The sequence below is a fragment of the Salmo salar genome, chromosome ssa18, assembly GCF_905237065.1.
Source record: "Salmo salar chromosome ssa18, Ssal_v3.1, whole genome shotgun sequence".
In the NCBI taxonomy this organism is placed as follows: domain Eukaryota; kingdom Metazoa; phylum Chordata; class Actinopteri; order Salmoniformes; family Salmonidae; genus Salmo; species Salmo salar.
The window spans coordinates 79,722,588-79,740,158 of record NC_059459.1 but is presented as its reverse complement, the minus strand read 5'-3'; the positions used below and the strand labels follow the sequence as shown (position 1 = coordinate 79,740,158).

Here is a 17,571-nt window from a genome sequence, read left to right as displayed (position 1 = left end):
ATTAATGGAACTACAGGGCTATAACAGCCACTCTAGACCAGGTGATTAATGGAACTACAGGGGCTATAACAGCCACTCTAGACCAGGTGATTAATGGAACTACAGGGCCTATAACAGCCACTCTAGACCAGGTGATTAATGGAACTACAGGGCCTATAACAGCCACTCTAGACAAGGTGATTAATGGAACTACAGGGCTATAACAGCCACTCTAGACCAGGTGATTAATGGAACTACAGGGGCTATAACAGCCACTCTAGACCAGGTGATTAATGGAACTACAGGGCCTATAACAGCCACTCTAGACCAGGTGATTAATGGAACTACAGTGCCTATAACAGCCACTCTAGACCAGGTGATTAATGGAACTACAGTGCCTATAACAGCCACTCTAGACAAGGTATTAATGGAACTACAGGGCCTATAACAGCCACTCTAGACCAGGTGATTAATGGAACTACAGTGCCTATAACAGCCACTCTAGACCAGGTGATTAATGGAACTACAGGGCCTATAACAGCCACTCTAGACCAGGTGATAAATGGAACTACAGGGCCTATAACAGCCACTCTAGACCAGGTGATTAATGGAACTACAGTGCCTATAACAGCCACTCTAGACCAGGTGATTAATGGAACTACAGTGCCTATAACAGCCACTCTAGACCAGGTGATTAATGGAACTACAGGGGCTATAACAGCCACTCTAGACCAGGTGATTAATGGAACTACAGGGCTATAACAGCCACTCTAGACCAGGTGATTAATGGAACTACAGGGCCTATAACAGCCTCTCTAGACCAGGTGATTAATGGAACTACAGTGCCTATAACAGCCACTCTAGACCAGGTGATTAATGGAACTACAGGGCCTATAACAGCCTCTCTAGACCAGGTGATTAATGGAACTACAGTGCCTATAACAGCCACTCTAGACCAGGTGATTAATGGAACTACAGTGCCTATAACAGCCACTCTAGACCAGGTGATTAATGGAACTACAGGGCCTATAACAGCCTCTCTAGACCAGGTGATTAATGGAACTACAGGGCCTATAACAGCCACTCTAGACCAGGTGATTAATGGAACTACAGTGCCTATAACAGCCACTCTAGACCAGGTGATTAATGGAACTACAGGGCCTATAACAGCCTCTCTAGACCAGGTGATTAATGGAACTACAGGGCCTATAACAGCCACTCTAGACCAGGTGATTAATGGAACTACAGTGCCTATAACAGCCACTCTAGACCAGGTGATTAATGGAACTACAGTGCCTATAACAGCCACTCTAGACCAGGTGATTAATGGAACTACAGTGCCTATAACAGCCACTCTAGACCAGGTGATTAATGGAACTACCCCCCCCCCCCATGGGACTCCCAATCACGGCCGCTTGTGATACAGCCTGGAATCGATCCAGGGTCTGTAATGACGCCTATAGCACTGTGATGCAGTGCCTTAGACCACTGCGCCACTCGGGAGCCTAAGTATGACGCATCAGGGTTTGAACCGGGATAGTTAGCTGTTAGCTAGTTTATCACTAAAGATGATGGTGTGCAAAACCACTCAATATACACCCATGAACAACAGCTTGTACAACAGTACAAACAAATGATAGTAGCGGCCTGTGTATTAAATGTAACAAAAACCCATGAACAGCTAGCCAACAACAACATAAGCTAAGAGCAGCTAACTAGAAGGGAGAAATGGTAGGCTACCTAGCGCTGAGCTAGCTAATGTTAGCAGATAGCAATTAGCATGCAACTGTTAGATACAAATTAAATATCATTAGTGTTGGTCATATAGTGTTGTTCATATGTACAAACATTTATGACAGAAATAAAAATAATCTGAGATGCCATCTTGTGCTTATTAATTTACACACAATGTTAGTTAGCTTAGCTTAGCTACACTCATATGAATGAGAAAAATCGCACACGTTTTTTCACTCGGGCAAAACACTTAAATTATACATCAAAATTACCAGCAAACTCATCACAGTTTAGATAAACATATTATCTCTAGATTTTGAAAACAAAACCGTGCTTATAAATGTTACAAACCTGAAAACAGGATGAATAAGGAGACACAGAGTTGGCTTCACTTGGCTTCTCTTCCAAGACATGAGGTAGAGATGAACGCACCTCTGGCAGTTGAAACTTCACATGACGTCCACGGTGCGGAAATTTCCAGTAACATATTAGAGAAAGGGAATACCTAGCCAATTGCACAACTAAATGCATTCAACCGAAATGTGTTTTCCACATTTAACCCAACCCCTCTGAATCAGAGAGGTGTGGAAAGATTGCCTTAATCGACGGACAGATTTTTCTACTTTGCCGGATCTGAGATTCGAGCTAGCGGCCTTTCATTTACTGGTCCAATGCTCCAACCGCTAAGCTAACTGCTGCCATTATTATGCCTATTATGCCATATGAATGCATAACTGGGAATTTATTACCCAAGAAATTCCCGTATCACACAAGTGGTCGGGATGCGCAGAAGTCTACAGGATTCCGCACACTTGCATTGGGAAAGTCCCGCCCGCGACCGTGCACCTCAAATTTCACAGGAATATAGCAGATCCGATTTCACCTACAAACTCTGCTTTTCATTTGATTAGATTTTATTATTCATGCAGTGACAGGAGTGACGCAGGGTTGCGTGCTCGCCACTCTCTCCTACTCACTCTACACCAATGACTGCACATCCAACGACGCGTCTGTTAAGCTACTCAAGTTTGCAAGACGACACCATCCTGGTCGGTCTTATCCAGAACGGTAATGAGTTCATGTACCACAGAGAGGTTTGACTGGATGGAGCTGAACACTCTCAAACTGTGGAGATGGTGATCGACCCCCTTGAAATCAACGGCTGAGATGTTCAAATTCCTGGGCACCATCATCTCCCACAGCCTCCAGCGGGAGGACAACGCCGCAGCACAGCCTCTAGCGGGAGGACAAAACCACAGCCTCTAGCGGGAGGACAAAACCACAGCCTCTAGCGGGAGGACAAAACCACAGCCTCTGGTGGGAGGACAAAACCACAGACTCTAGCGGGAGGACAAAACCACAGCCTCTAGCGGGAAGACAACATCACAGCCTCTAGCGGGAAGACAACACCACAGCCTCTAGCGGGAAGACAACATCACAGCCTCTAGCGGGAAGACAACACCACAGCCTCTAGCGGGAGGACAACACCACAGCCTCTAGCGGGAGGACAACACCACAGCCTCTAGTGGGAGAACAAAACCACAGTCTCTAGTGGGAAGACAACATCACAGCCTCTAGCGGGAGGACAACACCACAGCCTCTAGCGGGAGGACAACACCACAGCCTCTAGCGGGAAGACAACACCACAGCCTCTAGCGGGAGGACAACATCAAAGCCTCTAGTGGGAGGACAACACCACAGCCTCTAGTGGGAAGACAATCTCACACTCTAGCGGGAGGACAACACCACAGCCTCTAGCGGGAGGACAACACCACAGCCTCTAGCGGGAGGACAACACCACAGCCTCTAGCGGGAGGACAACACCACAGCCTCTAGCGGGAGGACAACACCACAGCCTCTAGCGGGAAGACAACATCACAGCCTCTAGCGGGAAGACAACACCACAGCCTCTAGCGGGAGGACAATCTCACACTCTAGCGGGAGGACAACACCACAGCCTCTAGCGGGAGGACAACACCACAGCCTCTAGCGGGAAGACAACATCACAGCCTCTAGCGGGAAGACAACACCACAGCCTCTAGCGGGAGTACAATCTCACACTCTAGCGGGAGGACAACACCACAGCCTCTAGCGGGAGGACAACATCACAGCATCTAGCGGGAGGACAACACCACAGCCTCTAGCGGGAGGACAAAACCACAGCCTCTAGCGGGAGTACAACACCACAGCCTCTAGTTGGAGGACAAACTCACAGCCTCTAGTGGGAGCACAACACCACAGCCTCTAGTGGGAGGACAACACCACAGCCTCTAGTGGAAGGACAAACTCACACTCTAGCGGGAGGACAACACCACAGCCTCTAGCGGGAGGACAACACCACAGCCTCTAGCGGGAAGACAACACCACAGCCTCTAGCGGGAAGACAACATCACAGCCTCTAGCGGGAAGACAACATCACAGCCTCTAGCGGGAAGACAACACCACAGCCTCTAGCGGGAGGACAATCTCACACTCTAGCGGGAGGACAACACCACAGCCTCTAGCGGGAGGACAATCTCACACTCTAGCGGGAGGACAACACCACAGCCTCTCGCGGGAGGACAACATCACAGCCTCTAGCGGGAGGACAATCTCACACTCTAGCGGGAGGACAACACCACAGCCTCTAGCGGGAGGACAACACCACAGCTTCTAGCGGGAGGACAAAACCACAGCCTCTAGCGGGAGTACAACACCACAGCCTCTAGTTGGAGGACAAACTCACAGCCTCTAGTGGGAGCACAACACCACAGCCTCTAGTGGGAGGACAACACCACAGCCTCTAGTGGGAGGACAACACCACAGCCTCTAGTGGGAGGACAATCTCACACTCTAGCGGGAGGACAACACCACAGCCTCTAGCGGGAGGACAACACCACAGCCTCTAGCGGGAGGACAACATCACAGTCTCTAGCGGGAAGACAACACCACAGCCTCTAGCGGGAGGACAATCTCACACTCTAGCGGGAGGACAACACCACAGCCTCTAGCGGGAGGACAACATCACAGCCTCTAGCGGGAGGACAACACCACAGCCTCTAGCGGGAGGACAACACCACAGCCTCTAGTGGGAAGACAACATCACAGCCTCTAGTGGGAGGACAACATCTCCGCAGACACCAACAGATGTACTTCTTGTGTCAGCTGAAAAAAATTCAAACTCTCTGATTCAGTTCTACACAACCACATCGAATCCATCCTCACGTCCTCGATCACTGTCTGGTTTAGGAATGTGTCTGCCCACTCCAAGGGCAAACAGCAATGGATTGTCCTGTCTGCTGAGAGGGTCAACAGCTGCCACCTGCCCTCCATCCAGGTACTGAATGACTCCAGGGCAAGGAAGCGGGCAGGAAAGACCAAAACCTCCGGCCACCTGAACAGCTTCTTCCCCTGTACCGTCACCCTCGACAACCGGCCACCTGAACAGCTTCTTCCCCTGTACCGTCGCCCTCGACAACCGGCCACCTGAACAGCTTCTTCCCCTGTACCGTCGCCCTCGACAACCGGCCACCTGAACAGCTTCTTCCCCTGTACCGTCGCCCTCGACAACCGGCCACCTGAACAGCTTCTTCCCCTGTACCGTCGCCCTCGACAACCGGCCACCTGAACAGCTTCTTCCCCTGTACCGTCGCCCTCGACAACCGGCCACCTGAACAGCTTCTTCCCCTGTACCGTCGCCCTCGACAACCGGCCACCTGAACAGCTTCTTCCCCTTGTACCGTCGCCCTCGACAACCGGCCACCTGAACAGCTTCTTCCCCTGTACCGTCGCCCTCGACAACCGGCCACCTGAACAGCTTCTTCCCCTGTACCGTCGCCCTCGACAACCGGCCACCTGAACAGCTTCTTCCCCTGTACCGTCGCCCTCGACAACCGGCCACCTGAACAGCTTCTTCCCCTGTACCGTCGCCCTCGACAACCGGCCACCTGAACAGCTTCTTCCCCTGTACCGTCGCCCTCGACAACCGGCCACCTGAACAGCTTCTTCCCCTGTACCGTCGCCCTCGACAACCGGCCACCTGAACAGCTTCTTCCCCTGTACCGTCGCCCTCGACAACCGGCCACCTGAACAGCTTCTTCCCCTGTACCGTCGCCCTCGACAACCGGCCACCTGAACAGCTTCTTCCCCTGTACCGTCGCCCTCGACAACCGGCCACCTGAACAGCTTCTTCCCCTGTACCGTCGCCCTCGACAACCGGCCACCTGGTCCACGATGATCTTCTCATTCATGGACTAGGCGCCCTGCACTAGAAACATGACGTTGCTCTTTGCACTCTCTGCAAATCCTCATCTGACTCTATTCATTTACACATTTCCCCCACCACACATCATCCTATTATTCACATACATCATTTATAATGTTGCTTAGTGTTTACAGTGTAGCCTGTAGTTCTTAGCTTACAGTGTACATGGTGTGCATAACCACACGTGGATTTGTGTAAACTCAACATATGTTGTCTGTATATCCTGTTTATTGTCTGTCTGTATACCCTGTTTATCGTCTGGCTGTATATCCTGTTTAACGTCTGGCTGTATATCCTGTTTACCGTCTGGCTGTCACGTCCTGACCAGTATAAAGGTTATTTGTTATGGTAGTTTGGTCAGGACGTGTCAGAGGGTATTTGTTTTATGTGGTTCGGGGTGGTGGTTTTGTAAAAGGGTATTTGATTTATGTATTCCGGGGTTTTTTGGGCACTGTTCTATGTTAATGTATTTCTATGTTTAGTCTAGTTAGTTGTATTTCTATGTTTAGGTTAATGGGGGTTGGACTCTCAATTGGAGGCAGGTGCTTTCTCGTTGCCTCTGATTGGGAGTCCTATATATGGGTAATTGTTTGGTGTAGTGTTTGTGGGAGATTGTTTCTTGTTTTGCCTGTGCGAGCATGACAAGACTGTTTGTTGTTCGTGAGTTCTTCGTTTTTTATTATTTTGGTGTTCACTTTATTTTATAAATAAATCAAGATGAGCATCCACATTCCTGCTGCGTTTTGGTCCTCCATTCCAGACGACAACCGTGACACTGGCTGTATATCCTGTTTACCGTCTGGCTGTATATCGTCTGTCTGTATGTCCTGTTTATCATCTGGCTGTATATCGTCTGTCTGTATGTCCTGTTTATCATCTGGCTGTATATCCTGTTTATGATCTGGCTGTATATCCTGTTAATCGTCCGGCTGTATATCCTGTTAATCGTCTGGCTGTATATCTTGTTTACCGTCTGTCTGTATATCCTGTTTATCGTCTGTCTGTATATCCTGTTTATCGTCTGTCTGTATATCCTGTTAATCGTCTGGCTGTATATCATGTTAATCGTCTGGCTGTATATCCTGTTAATCGTCTGGCTGTATATCCTGTTAATCGTCTGGCTGTATATCCTGTTTATCGTCTGGCTGTATATCCTGTTTATCGTCTGGCTGTATATCCTGTTTATCGTCTGGCTGTATATCCTGTTAATCGTCTGGCTGTATATCCTGTTAATCGTCTGGCTGTATATCTTGTTTACCGTCTGGCTGTATATCCTGTTTATCATCTGGCTGTATATCCTGTTAATCGTCTGGCTGTATATCCTGTTAATCGTCTGTCTGTATATCCTGTTTATCATCTGGCTGTATATCCTGTTAATCGTCTGTCTGTATATCCTGTTAATCGTCTGTCTGTATATCCTGTTTATCGTCTGTCTGTATATCCTGTTTATCGTCTGGCTGTATATCCTGTTTATCGTCTGGCTGTATATCCTGTTAATCGTCTGGCTGTATATCCTGTTAATCGTCTGGCTGTATATCCTGTTAATCGTCTGGCTGTATATCCTGTTAATCGTCTGGCTGTATATCCTGTTAATCGTCTGGCTGTATATCCTGTTAATCGTCTGGCTGTATATCCTGTTAATCGTCTGGCTGTATATCCTGTTTATCGTCTGGCTGTATATCCTGTTTATCGTCTGGCTGTATATCCTGTTTATCGTCTGGCTGTATATCCTGTTAATCGTCTGGCTGTATATCCTGTTAATCGTCTGACTGTATATCCTGTTTATTGTGACAGCACCGTTTCACTGAGTCAAATTCCTGTACAGGCAAATGTGTTTGGCGAATAAAGGTGATTCTGATTACGGGTGAGAGGTCAGAGGTTATGGGTGAGGGGTGATGGGTGAGAGGTCAGAGGTTATGGGTGATGTGTGAGGGGGTGAAAGGTCAGAGGTTATGGGTGAGGGGTGAGAGGTCAGAGTGTAGGGGTGAGGGGTGAAAGGTTAAGGGTTACCAGCATAATGGTAGTCTCTTGCTGATGATGGAGTAGAGAAGAGCAACTTCTCCAGTGTGGCCTGGGACAGGGGGATGAGAGGTAGAGAGACATTACTGAACAACGACTGAATTAGTGATTTTGGTAAATGGATATGGATGAGGGAATGAACAACCGAGGAAACAAGACGAATGATCGTTTCCTCTCCCCCTCTTCACCAGTGTTATGGTAGAGACAGTGTAGGGTGTGCATATCTGTGTGTGTGTGTGTGTGTGTGTGTGTGTGTGTGTGTGTGTGTGTGTGTGTGTGTGTGTGTGTGTGTGTGTGTGTGTGTGTGTCCTCCTCACCAGTGTATCTCCGTGACAGAGGTAGAGACAGTGTAGGGCCAGCTCTGTGTTGCTGCCCCCTCCTGGTAGACAGCTAGAACTACACACAGACAACATTGCCGCCACTGGTAGACAGAGAGAGAGAGAGAGACAGAGAGAGAGACAGAGAGAGAGACAGAGAGAGAGACAGAGAGACAGAGAGAGAGAGAGAGAGAGAGAGAGAGAGAGACAGAGAGAGAGAGACAGAGAGAGAGAGACAGAGAGAGAGAGACAGAGAGAGAGAGACAGAGAGAGAGAGACAGAGAGACAGACAGAGAGAGAGAGAGAGAGAGAGAGGAGTTGAGGTGTGTTCTTTCTTTCTTCCCAAACCTCAGTTATTTCTAACTCCATTTAATCACTGAACTACCGTATATTCACTTGTATCTGAGATTTTAAAAACAATTGTTCTGTTAACAGCTTCATAAGCTTCATAAACCCTTCATAAGTCCTTAATAAGTCCTTGATAGATTCTTCAGAGATAAATCATTCATAAGCCAATTTTACCCTAAATTCATACCTTGGTCCTGGATAACAGAACTCTTCCCAAGCTCCTCCCATGGTTTCCAGAGCAACTCCTCATTGGATGATGATTTCTCTGGCCATGTCCTGGACTCTTCCTCCCTCTCTAGACAACATGGCAGCTCAGCCTGGAACTCTGGACCCACGTTGATACACCTGGAAAATGTTTCAATGAATAAACGAATAAACAAACAAATCAATTAATCAATGAATGAACGAAAGAACAAACAAAATAACGAACGAACAAGCGTACGAAAGAACAAACGAACGAACAAACGAACGAATGAACGAACAAACGAACGAAAGAATGAACGAACAAACGAACGAAAGAATGAACGAACAAACAAACGAACAAACGAACGAAAGAATGAATGAACAAACAAACGAACGAAAGAATGAACGAACAAACAAACGAAAGAATGAACAAACGAACGAACAAACAAACGAAAGAATGAATGAACAAACAAACGAACAAACAAACAAGCGAACGAAAGAACAAACGAATGAACAAACGAACGAACGAAGAAGAAAATAATACAGCTAATGCATTACTCTGTCCATCCATACTCACGGAGGTATAGAATATCCCTCCTCCTCTTCAGTCATCCTTCCCATCCCTCGTTCCCCGACTGAAGGGGGCATGAGGGATGAGAGGATCCCCGTTCCTCTGCGTCTGGGGTTCAGCATAGGTAGAGGGGTGTAGTGGAGCCCTCTCCCTAACCGCTCCACCCCGTTCTGCCCTCCTCCTCCTCTCCGAGACTGGAGCAGACTAGGGAAGGGAGCACCTCTATACACCACTAGGGATGCTGCTCCATGCTGTGGGAGTCCACTGGGGGGCTGGGATGGAAGAGAGGAGGGGTGGAGGGAGGAGTGAAGGGCTGAGGCGGAGGTAAAGGATGATTCTACCAGAGTTTGAAGACTATAGTGACCTGTGAGCAGAAGAGAGAGGGGGGGAGGTAAGGAGGAGACTGGACCCAAGTTAGAACATATTGATTTGGAAACACCCTTCCACACAGCACCATACCTGTATTATTCCCACTGTCCTGGTGAACCGGTCTCCCAGGAAACACTGCCTCCTGGCAGTATACGTAGCCGGAGCTTGAGGGGTTGCCCTCGACGACACCCACGTCACCTGACTGCTGCAGCCAATGAGAGAGCGGGAGCTTCCACACGACGGCCGAGGGGTGGGAGGAGTGGAGTGGCTGGAGAGAGGAGGGGTAAAACTGGACTGTTCCACTACAACCCCCCCCTGTGGACTGGGTGAGTCCAACTGTCCTGACAGAGGGTGGTGGGGTGAGTTTAGGAGGGGAGAGGGAATGAGGGGGGAGGGGTGTGGGAGGAGGGCTAAGGACCAAGGGGAAGGGGTTAGGTGAAAGAGGAGGAGGAGGAGGAGGAGGTGAAGGAAGAGTGGAAGAGTCTGTGTGCGAATCGTAGGCACTCGTTTTGATCCGTCCCGTGTTTCCTCCTCCCACTCCGAATCCAAAAATCCCACTTCCGGAATTCCCATTCAGAATTCTGCTTCCGGCGACGTTGCGTCTGAAGGAGAAGGCCTCGGAGAAGGAGTCCAGTTTCTGCTGGTACACCCTACCACCACCACCACTAGCACCACCTGCTGCCTGGGAATGGGAGTATAGAAAGGCCCAGTCCTGGGGGTACCCCCCACCCCTTTCCCTTCCCTCCCCAGCCACAGCACCACGATCTGGGAGAGTAGGACTCACCCAAGACCCAGGCTTTAACTGGGCCTCTAGAGGATCCAAGTTCGACCTTCTACCCCCGAAATCATCACAGTCTCCTCCAAAATCATCAACCCTTCTCAAACTATTCCTCTTTCCTGTATTATCCACCCTATTGCCAAAGCTATCAGTACCACTATAGAGATAATCAGTTGTATTATTGCCACCATCATGGCTACCGGTAGTGGTGTCTCTATAACCACTACTACCATCTCCCCTCTCCTCACACACATACTGTCTACTGTAGAACACGTCATCCCTGTTACTACAGCCCTCATCCGTTCTGTAGAACACGTCATCCCTGTTACTACAGCCCTCATCCGTTCTGTAGAACACGTCATCCCTGTTACTACAGCCCTCATCCGTTCTGTAGAACACGTCATCCCTGTTACTACAGCCCTCATCCGTTCTGTAAAACACGTCATCCCTGTTACAACAGCCCTCATCCGTTCCTGGAAAGACGTCATTCCTGATATCATCCGTTCTGTGAAAGGCCTCATCCCTAGTGTTCGACCCCTCATCCGTTTTCTCCTCACACCCATGATCTCTACTGTTACTGTAGAAGACATCATCCCCACTGCTCTTACAGCCTTCATCCGTTCTGTGAAAGACGTCATCCCTGTTACAGCCGTCATCCGTTCTGTGGTACATATCACCACCACTACCGCTGGCGCTGCTGTCATCCCCGTCGCAGCCGTCATCCCTTTGGCTAGCGTAGCCAAGGCCCTGACCTTCAAAATGTTCCCCTTGACCTACACCGTCGCCCACAACCCCCCTATTACAGTAGCTAGCTTTCTGCGCTCCAAAACAACCATCTCTACCATCAACATCACTACAGTTATCACCTCTGCTATGTCCACGAACGTCTACATAACCACCTCTTCCACCACCCCCACCCCTGTAGCTGTCGCTGTTCCCCCCAGCACAGGGGCTTGAATCAAGGAGAGTGGTCCTGGGTGCTGCCTCTATTCCAGTCCCTCTATATTGCTCCAGGGGAGTCTGGGGCTCCAAGGGGTGGTGGCAGGATGTGTGGCCCAGGCCGGGGCTCCCGACGCTGGGGTGGAGGTGGTGGTGGAGGAGGTGGATGTGATGCTGGAGGTATGGGTCCTGGTAAGGCTGGGGGGTTGGAGGTTGAAGGGACGTTCGGTCGGCCATGGGCTAGTCTCTGGTCTCTCTGGGTGTGCTCTGTGCTGGGATAGAAGGATCTTTAGAGGTGGCGGAGCAGACATGGTTCTTTATAACTCTAGAATAAAGGGGGGAAAAGGAGTCTAGGAAAAAGGGAGAGAGGGAAGGAGACGGCCGGAAACAAGGGGACGTGAGAAGGGTTCAAGGGAAGGAGAAGAGGGTAGAGGTAAAGAGCAGTGGAAGAATAAGTACCCAGCCACCAGACAGACAGAACCGTGCACTAGGCCTATCTATCAGTATAGACAGGTCAGCCACCAGACAGTCAGAACCGTACACTAGGTCTATCTATCAGTATAGACAGGTCAGCCACCAGACAGTCAGAACCGTGCACTAGGTCTATCTATCAGTATAGACAGGTCAGCCACCAGACAGTCAGAACCGTACACTAGTCTATCTATCAGTATAGACAGGTCAGCCACCAGACAGACAGTCAGAACCGTGCACTAGTCTATCTATCAGTATAGGCAGGTCAGCCACCAGACAGACAGAACCGTGCACTAGGTCTATCTATCAGTATAGGCAGGTCAGCCACCAGACAGTCAGAACCGTGCACTAGGTCTATCTATCAGTATAGACAGGTCAGCCACCAGACAGTCAGAACCGTACACTAGTCTATCTATCAGTATAGGCAGGTCAGCCACCAGACAGACAGAACCGTGCACTAGGTCTATATCAGTATAGACAGGTCAGCCACCAGACAGTCAGAACCGTACACTAGGTCTATCTATCAGTATAGACAGGTCAGCCACCAGACAGACAGTCAGAACCGTGTACTAGGTCTATCTATCAGTATAGACAGGTCAGCCACCAGACAGTCAGAACCGTGCACTAGGTCTATCTATCAGTATAGACAGGTCAGCCACCAGACAGTCAGAACCGTACACTAGGTCTATCTATCAGTATAGGCAGGTCAGCCACCAGACAGTCAGAACCGTACACTAGGTCTATCTATCAGTATAGGCAGGTCAGCCACCAGACAGACAGAACCGTGCACTAGGTCTATATCAGTATAGACAGGTCAGCCACCAGACAGACAGAACCGTGCACTAGGTCTATCTATCAGTATAGACAGGTCAGCCACCAGACAGTCAGAACCGTGCACTAGGTCTATCTATCAGTATAGACAGGTCAGCCACCAGACAGACAGTCAGAACCGTGTACTAGGTCTATCTATCAGTCTAGACAGGTCAGCCACCAGACAGACAGAACCGTGCACTAGGTCTATCTATCAGTATAGACAGGTCAGCCACCAGACAGACAGAACCGTGCACTAGGTCTATCTATCAGTATAGACAGGTCAGCCACCAGACAGTCAGAACCGTGCACTAGGTCTATCTATCAGTATAGACAGGTCAGCCACCAGACAGACAGAACCGTGCACTAGGTCTATCTATCAGTAGACAGGTCAGCCACCAGACAGACAGAACCGTACACTAGGTCTATCTATCAGTATAGGCAGGTCAGCCACCAGACAGTCAGAACCGTGCACTAGGTCTATCTATCAGTATAGGCAGGTCAGCCACCAGACAGTCAGAACCGTGCACTAGGTCTATCTATCAGTATAGACAGGTCAGCCACCAGACAGTCAGAACCGTGCACTAGGTCTATCTATCAGTATAGACAGGTCAGCCACCAGACAGACAGAACCGTGCACTAGGTCTATCTATCAGTATAGACAGGTCAGCCACCAGACAGTCAGAACCGTACACTAGTCTATCTATCAGTATAGGCAGGTCAGCCACCAGACAGACAGAACCGTACACTAGGTCTATATCAGTATAGACAGGTCAGCCACCAGACAGTCAGAACCGTACACTAGGTCTATCTATCAGTATAGGCAGGTCAGCCACCAGACAGACAGAACCGTGCACTAGGTCTATCTATCAGTATAGGCAGGTCAGCCACCAGACAGTCAGAACCGTACACTAGGTCTATCTATCAGTATAGACAGGTCAGCCACCAGACAGTCAGAACCGTGCACTAGGTCTATCTATCAGTATAGGCAGGTCAGCCACCAGACAGTCAGAACCGTACACTAGGTCTATCTATCAGTATAGACAGGTCAGCCACCAGACAGTCAGAACCGTGCACTAGGTCTATCTATCAGTATAGACAGGTCAGCCACCAGACAGACAGAACCGTGCACTAGGTCTATCTATCAGTATAGGCAGGTCAGCCACCAGACAGTCAGAACCGTACACTAGGTCTATCTATCAGTATAGACAGGTCAGCCACCAGACAGTCAGAACCGTGCACTAGGTCTATCTATCAGTATAGACAGGTCAGCCACCAGACAGTCAGAACCGTGCACTAGGTCTATCTATCAGTATAGGCAGGTCAGCCACCAGACAGTCAGAACCGTACACTAGTCTATCTATCAGTATAGGCAGGTCAGCCACCAGACAGACAGAACCGTGCACTAGGTCTATCTATCAGTATAGGCAGGTCAGCCACCAGACAGTCAGAACCGTACACTAGTCTATCTATCAGTATAGGCAGGTCAGCCACCAGACAGAACCGTGCAGTAAAAGTCTAAAAGTATTTGGTTTTAAATATACTTAAGTATAAAATGTAATGGCCATCAGTAGATGAAAAAGCATGGAAATTGTGCCGTTTGGTTTGCTTAATATAAGGAATTGGTACTTAAATATATTTTTGCAATTACATTTACTTTTGATACTTAAGTATATTTTACTGGGTGACTTTCACTTTCACTTGAGTCATTTTCTATTAAAGTATCTTTACTTTTACTCAAGTATGACAATTGGGTACTTTTTCCACCACTGCCAATCGATCTGTTGGCCTAATGTGTAAACTTACCTAGAGAAGCAGGAAAATACAAAAACCACAGTCTTCGCTAGTGAGAAAACCCAGTCCCAACTTTGAGTCAGCCATTAAAACTTAGTACCATATAGTCCCATATGAATATCACACACTGAAACTGGCCTGTAGATACAGGGCCATTATATCAGTTAAATTCAACTACGCAACAAGACACAGCTTCTCGCTTCCTCTCCTCTCTCTCTCTCTACTGTTGTAATTAGGTTAAGATAGTATGACTCATAGACAGAGAGAGAGAGAGAGAGAGAGAGAGGGGGGAGGAAGAGAAAGAGGAGACAGAGAGAGAAAGAGGGGAGAGAGAGAGAATAGAGAGAGAGCACAGAGAGAACAGAGAGAGGAGGAAGAGAAAGAGGAGACAGAGAGAGAAAGAGGGGAGAGAGAGAGAGAATAGAGAGAGAGCACAGAGAGAACAGAGAGAGGAGGAAGAGAAAGAGGAGACAGAGAGAGAAAGAGGGGAGAGAGAGAGAGAATAGAGAGAGAGCACAGAGAGAACAGAGAGAGGAGGAAGAGAAAGAGGAGGAAGAGAGAGCAAGAAAGAGTGGTGATTACGTTCTTACTAAGTTTTAGGCATCTTTACTTTTCATGCTGGCAATATTATCTCTGATGTTTCTTCCTTGTTTCTTGTCTTTCTTTCTGTCTTGATAAGTTTATGTCTTTGTTTGTCCGCCAAAAAAAAACAATGTCTCAAAATATCTCAAACACGTGCACACACACTTTTTTATTTCTCTCTATCACACGCGCACACACACACACACACACACACACACACACACACACACACACACACACACACACACACACACACACACACACACACACACACACACACACAGGTGTCGGTGATAAAAAGTTAACTCTGGTTACACTTATCATAGAGACACTCCCGCCCTCCCTCCTCACCCCTCCCCTCCCCCCTCGGTAAAAACCACATCCTCAGGAAACAGTTACGGATCTCCCTCCTCTCTCTCTCTTCCTTATTCTCTCTCTCCTCTATCTTTCTCTCTAACCATTATCTCTCCTCTCTCACACTCTCCTCTATCTTTACCTCTAACCATTATCTCTCCTCTCTCCTCTATCTTTACCTCTAACCATTATCTCTCCTCCCTCCTCTATCTTTCTCTCTAACCATTATCTCTCCTCTATCTTTACCTCTAACCATTATCTCTTCTCTCTCTCACTCTCCTCTATCTTTCTCTCTAACCATTATCTCTCCTCTCTATCTTTCCCTCTAACCATTATCTCTCCTCTCTCACACTCTCCTCCATCTTTCTCTCTAACCATTATCTCTCTTCTCTCTCTATCTTTCTCTCTAACCATTATCTCTCCTCTCTCACACTCTCCTCTATCTTTACCTCTAACCATTATCTCTCCTCTATCTTTCTCTCTAACCATTATCTCTCCTCTCTCACACTCTCCTCTATCTTTACCTCTAACCATTATCTCTCCTCCCTCCTCTATCTTTCTCTCTAACCATTATCTCTCCTCTATCTGTCCCTCTAACCATTATCTCTCCTCTATCTCTCCTCTCTCACACTCTCCTCTATCTTTACCTCTAACCATTATCTCTCCTCTATCTTTACCTCTAACCATTATCTCTCCTCTCTCACACTCTCCTCTATCTTTCTCTCTAACTATTATCTCTTCTCTCTCTGACTCTCCTCTATCTTTACTTCTAACCATTATCTCTCCTCTCTCTCACTCTCCTCTATCTTTCTCTAAAACCATTATCTCTTCTCTCTCTCACTCTCCTCTATCTTTACTTCTAACCATTATCTCTTCTCTCTCACACTCTCCTCTAGCTTTCTCTCTAACCATTATCTCTTCCCTCTCTCTCCTCTATCTTTACCTCTAACCATTATCTCTCCTCTATCTTTCTCTCTAACCATTATCTCTCCTCTCTCACACTCTCCTCTATATTTTCATCAAATCAATGTAAGAAAGGTTCAGCCACATTTTCCAATCTGAAAGCAGCACACACTGTCTGTGGGCAGGGGTCACAGAGCTGTATATATGTGTGTGCGCGTGTATGCACGTGTGTGTGTGTGTGTGTACGTGTGTGTGCGTGTGTATGCGCGTGTATGCACGTGTGTGTGCGTGTACGTGTGTGTGTGTGTGTGTGTTCGTAGGCGCAGTGTAGATGAGAATACAGTTGTTTACCAGAGATCTCTGGGTAACTCTACTGACAGGAAGTCTCTACCCAAAAAGAAGGAGACACACACAAACACATCTCCACCCAGAGATACCCCAAACACACACACACACTCACACTCACGCACACTAGATACGGAGAGACAGGAAGGAAGAGAGGACAAGGGAACCCTCTAAACAAATCAACAAACACACTACTCTCGCCCACTCACACAAACACACAGTCTTGTACAGTTTGTGGGGGGACACAATTCAGTCGCATTTAAAATCCTATTTTCCCTAACCTTAACCATAAACTTAACCCAAAAACCTAACCTTAACACTAACCCTAGCTCCTAACCCTAATTCTTAACGTAATTCTAACCTTAACCCTAAACCCCCTAGAAATAGCATTTGACCTTGCACCCAGTTGGTCAAATTTTGGTGTATTTACTATTCTTGTGTGAACTTCTGGTCCCCACAAGAATAGTTAAACACGTCCACACACACACACACACACACAAACACACTTGCTGCCGTATTTTCCTCAATTTCTCTTTCCTTCCTTTCCTTCTTTCCCTCCACCTTTCCTTCCTTCCCTCCTTTCCCTCCACCTTTCCTTCCTTCCCTCCCTCCCTTCTACATCTCTGTCTTGACAAGTCTGACAACTCCTATCCCCCATTTCAGTTCTTTAAGGCCCTATGCAGTCCAAATTCACTTTGTCCTGTATTTTATTTCATATTGTACAGCTGACAAATCTGTAAAAAACTCTGTGAAAGTGTGAAAACAATTGAACAGTAATGCTGAATTATAATAATAATAATAATAATTATAATTGTAATACGATTAACCAAAA

The 17,571-nt window shown here is 47.8% G+C and overlaps 2 protein-coding genes across 6 annotated transcripts in view; both read right to left on the bottom strand.

Moving 5' to 3' along the window:
- Window positions 1–17,571, bottom strand: part of LOC106578136 (uncharacterized) — a 38,704-nt gene that overhangs the window by 13,797 nt on the left and 7,336 nt on the right. The window contains exons 1-6 of one of the 5 annotated variants that reach the window (XM_045701622.1): window positions 15,146–15,327; window positions 9,854–11,752; window positions 9,401–9,758; window positions 8,828–8,985; window positions 8,293–8,396; window positions 7,967–8,027 (exon numbers count right to left, since the gene is read on the bottom strand). In XM_045701622.1, the coding sequence (XP_045557578.1) occupies window positions 7,967–8,027; window positions 8,293–8,396; window positions 8,828–8,985; window positions 9,401–9,758; window positions 9,854–11,717 (2,545 nt within the window). In that variant the 5' untranslated portion in view covers window positions 11,718–11,752; window positions 15,146–15,327. Of the gene's footprint in view, window positions 1–7,966; window positions 8,028–8,292; window positions 8,397–8,827; window positions 8,986–9,400; window positions 9,759–9,853; window positions 11,753–14,567; window positions 14,918–15,145; window positions 15,328–17,571 lie in introns of those variants that run through there. The other 4 variants (XM_045701621.1, XM_045701620.1, XM_045701618.1 and 1 more) reach the window with 4 other exon arrangements.
- Window positions 1,395–7,959, bottom strand: LOC106578139 (uncharacterized). Its single transcript, XM_014156763.2, has 2 exons — window positions 5,916–7,959; window positions 1,395–5,869 (listed from the first exon to the last, which is right to left on the bottom strand). The coding sequence occupies exons 1-2, from the start codon at window positions 5,940–5,942 to the stop codon at window positions 4,889–4,891; spliced, it is 1,008 nt and encodes a 335-aa protein (XP_014012238.1). The 5' UTR covers window positions 5,943–7,959; the 3' UTR covers window positions 1,395–4,888.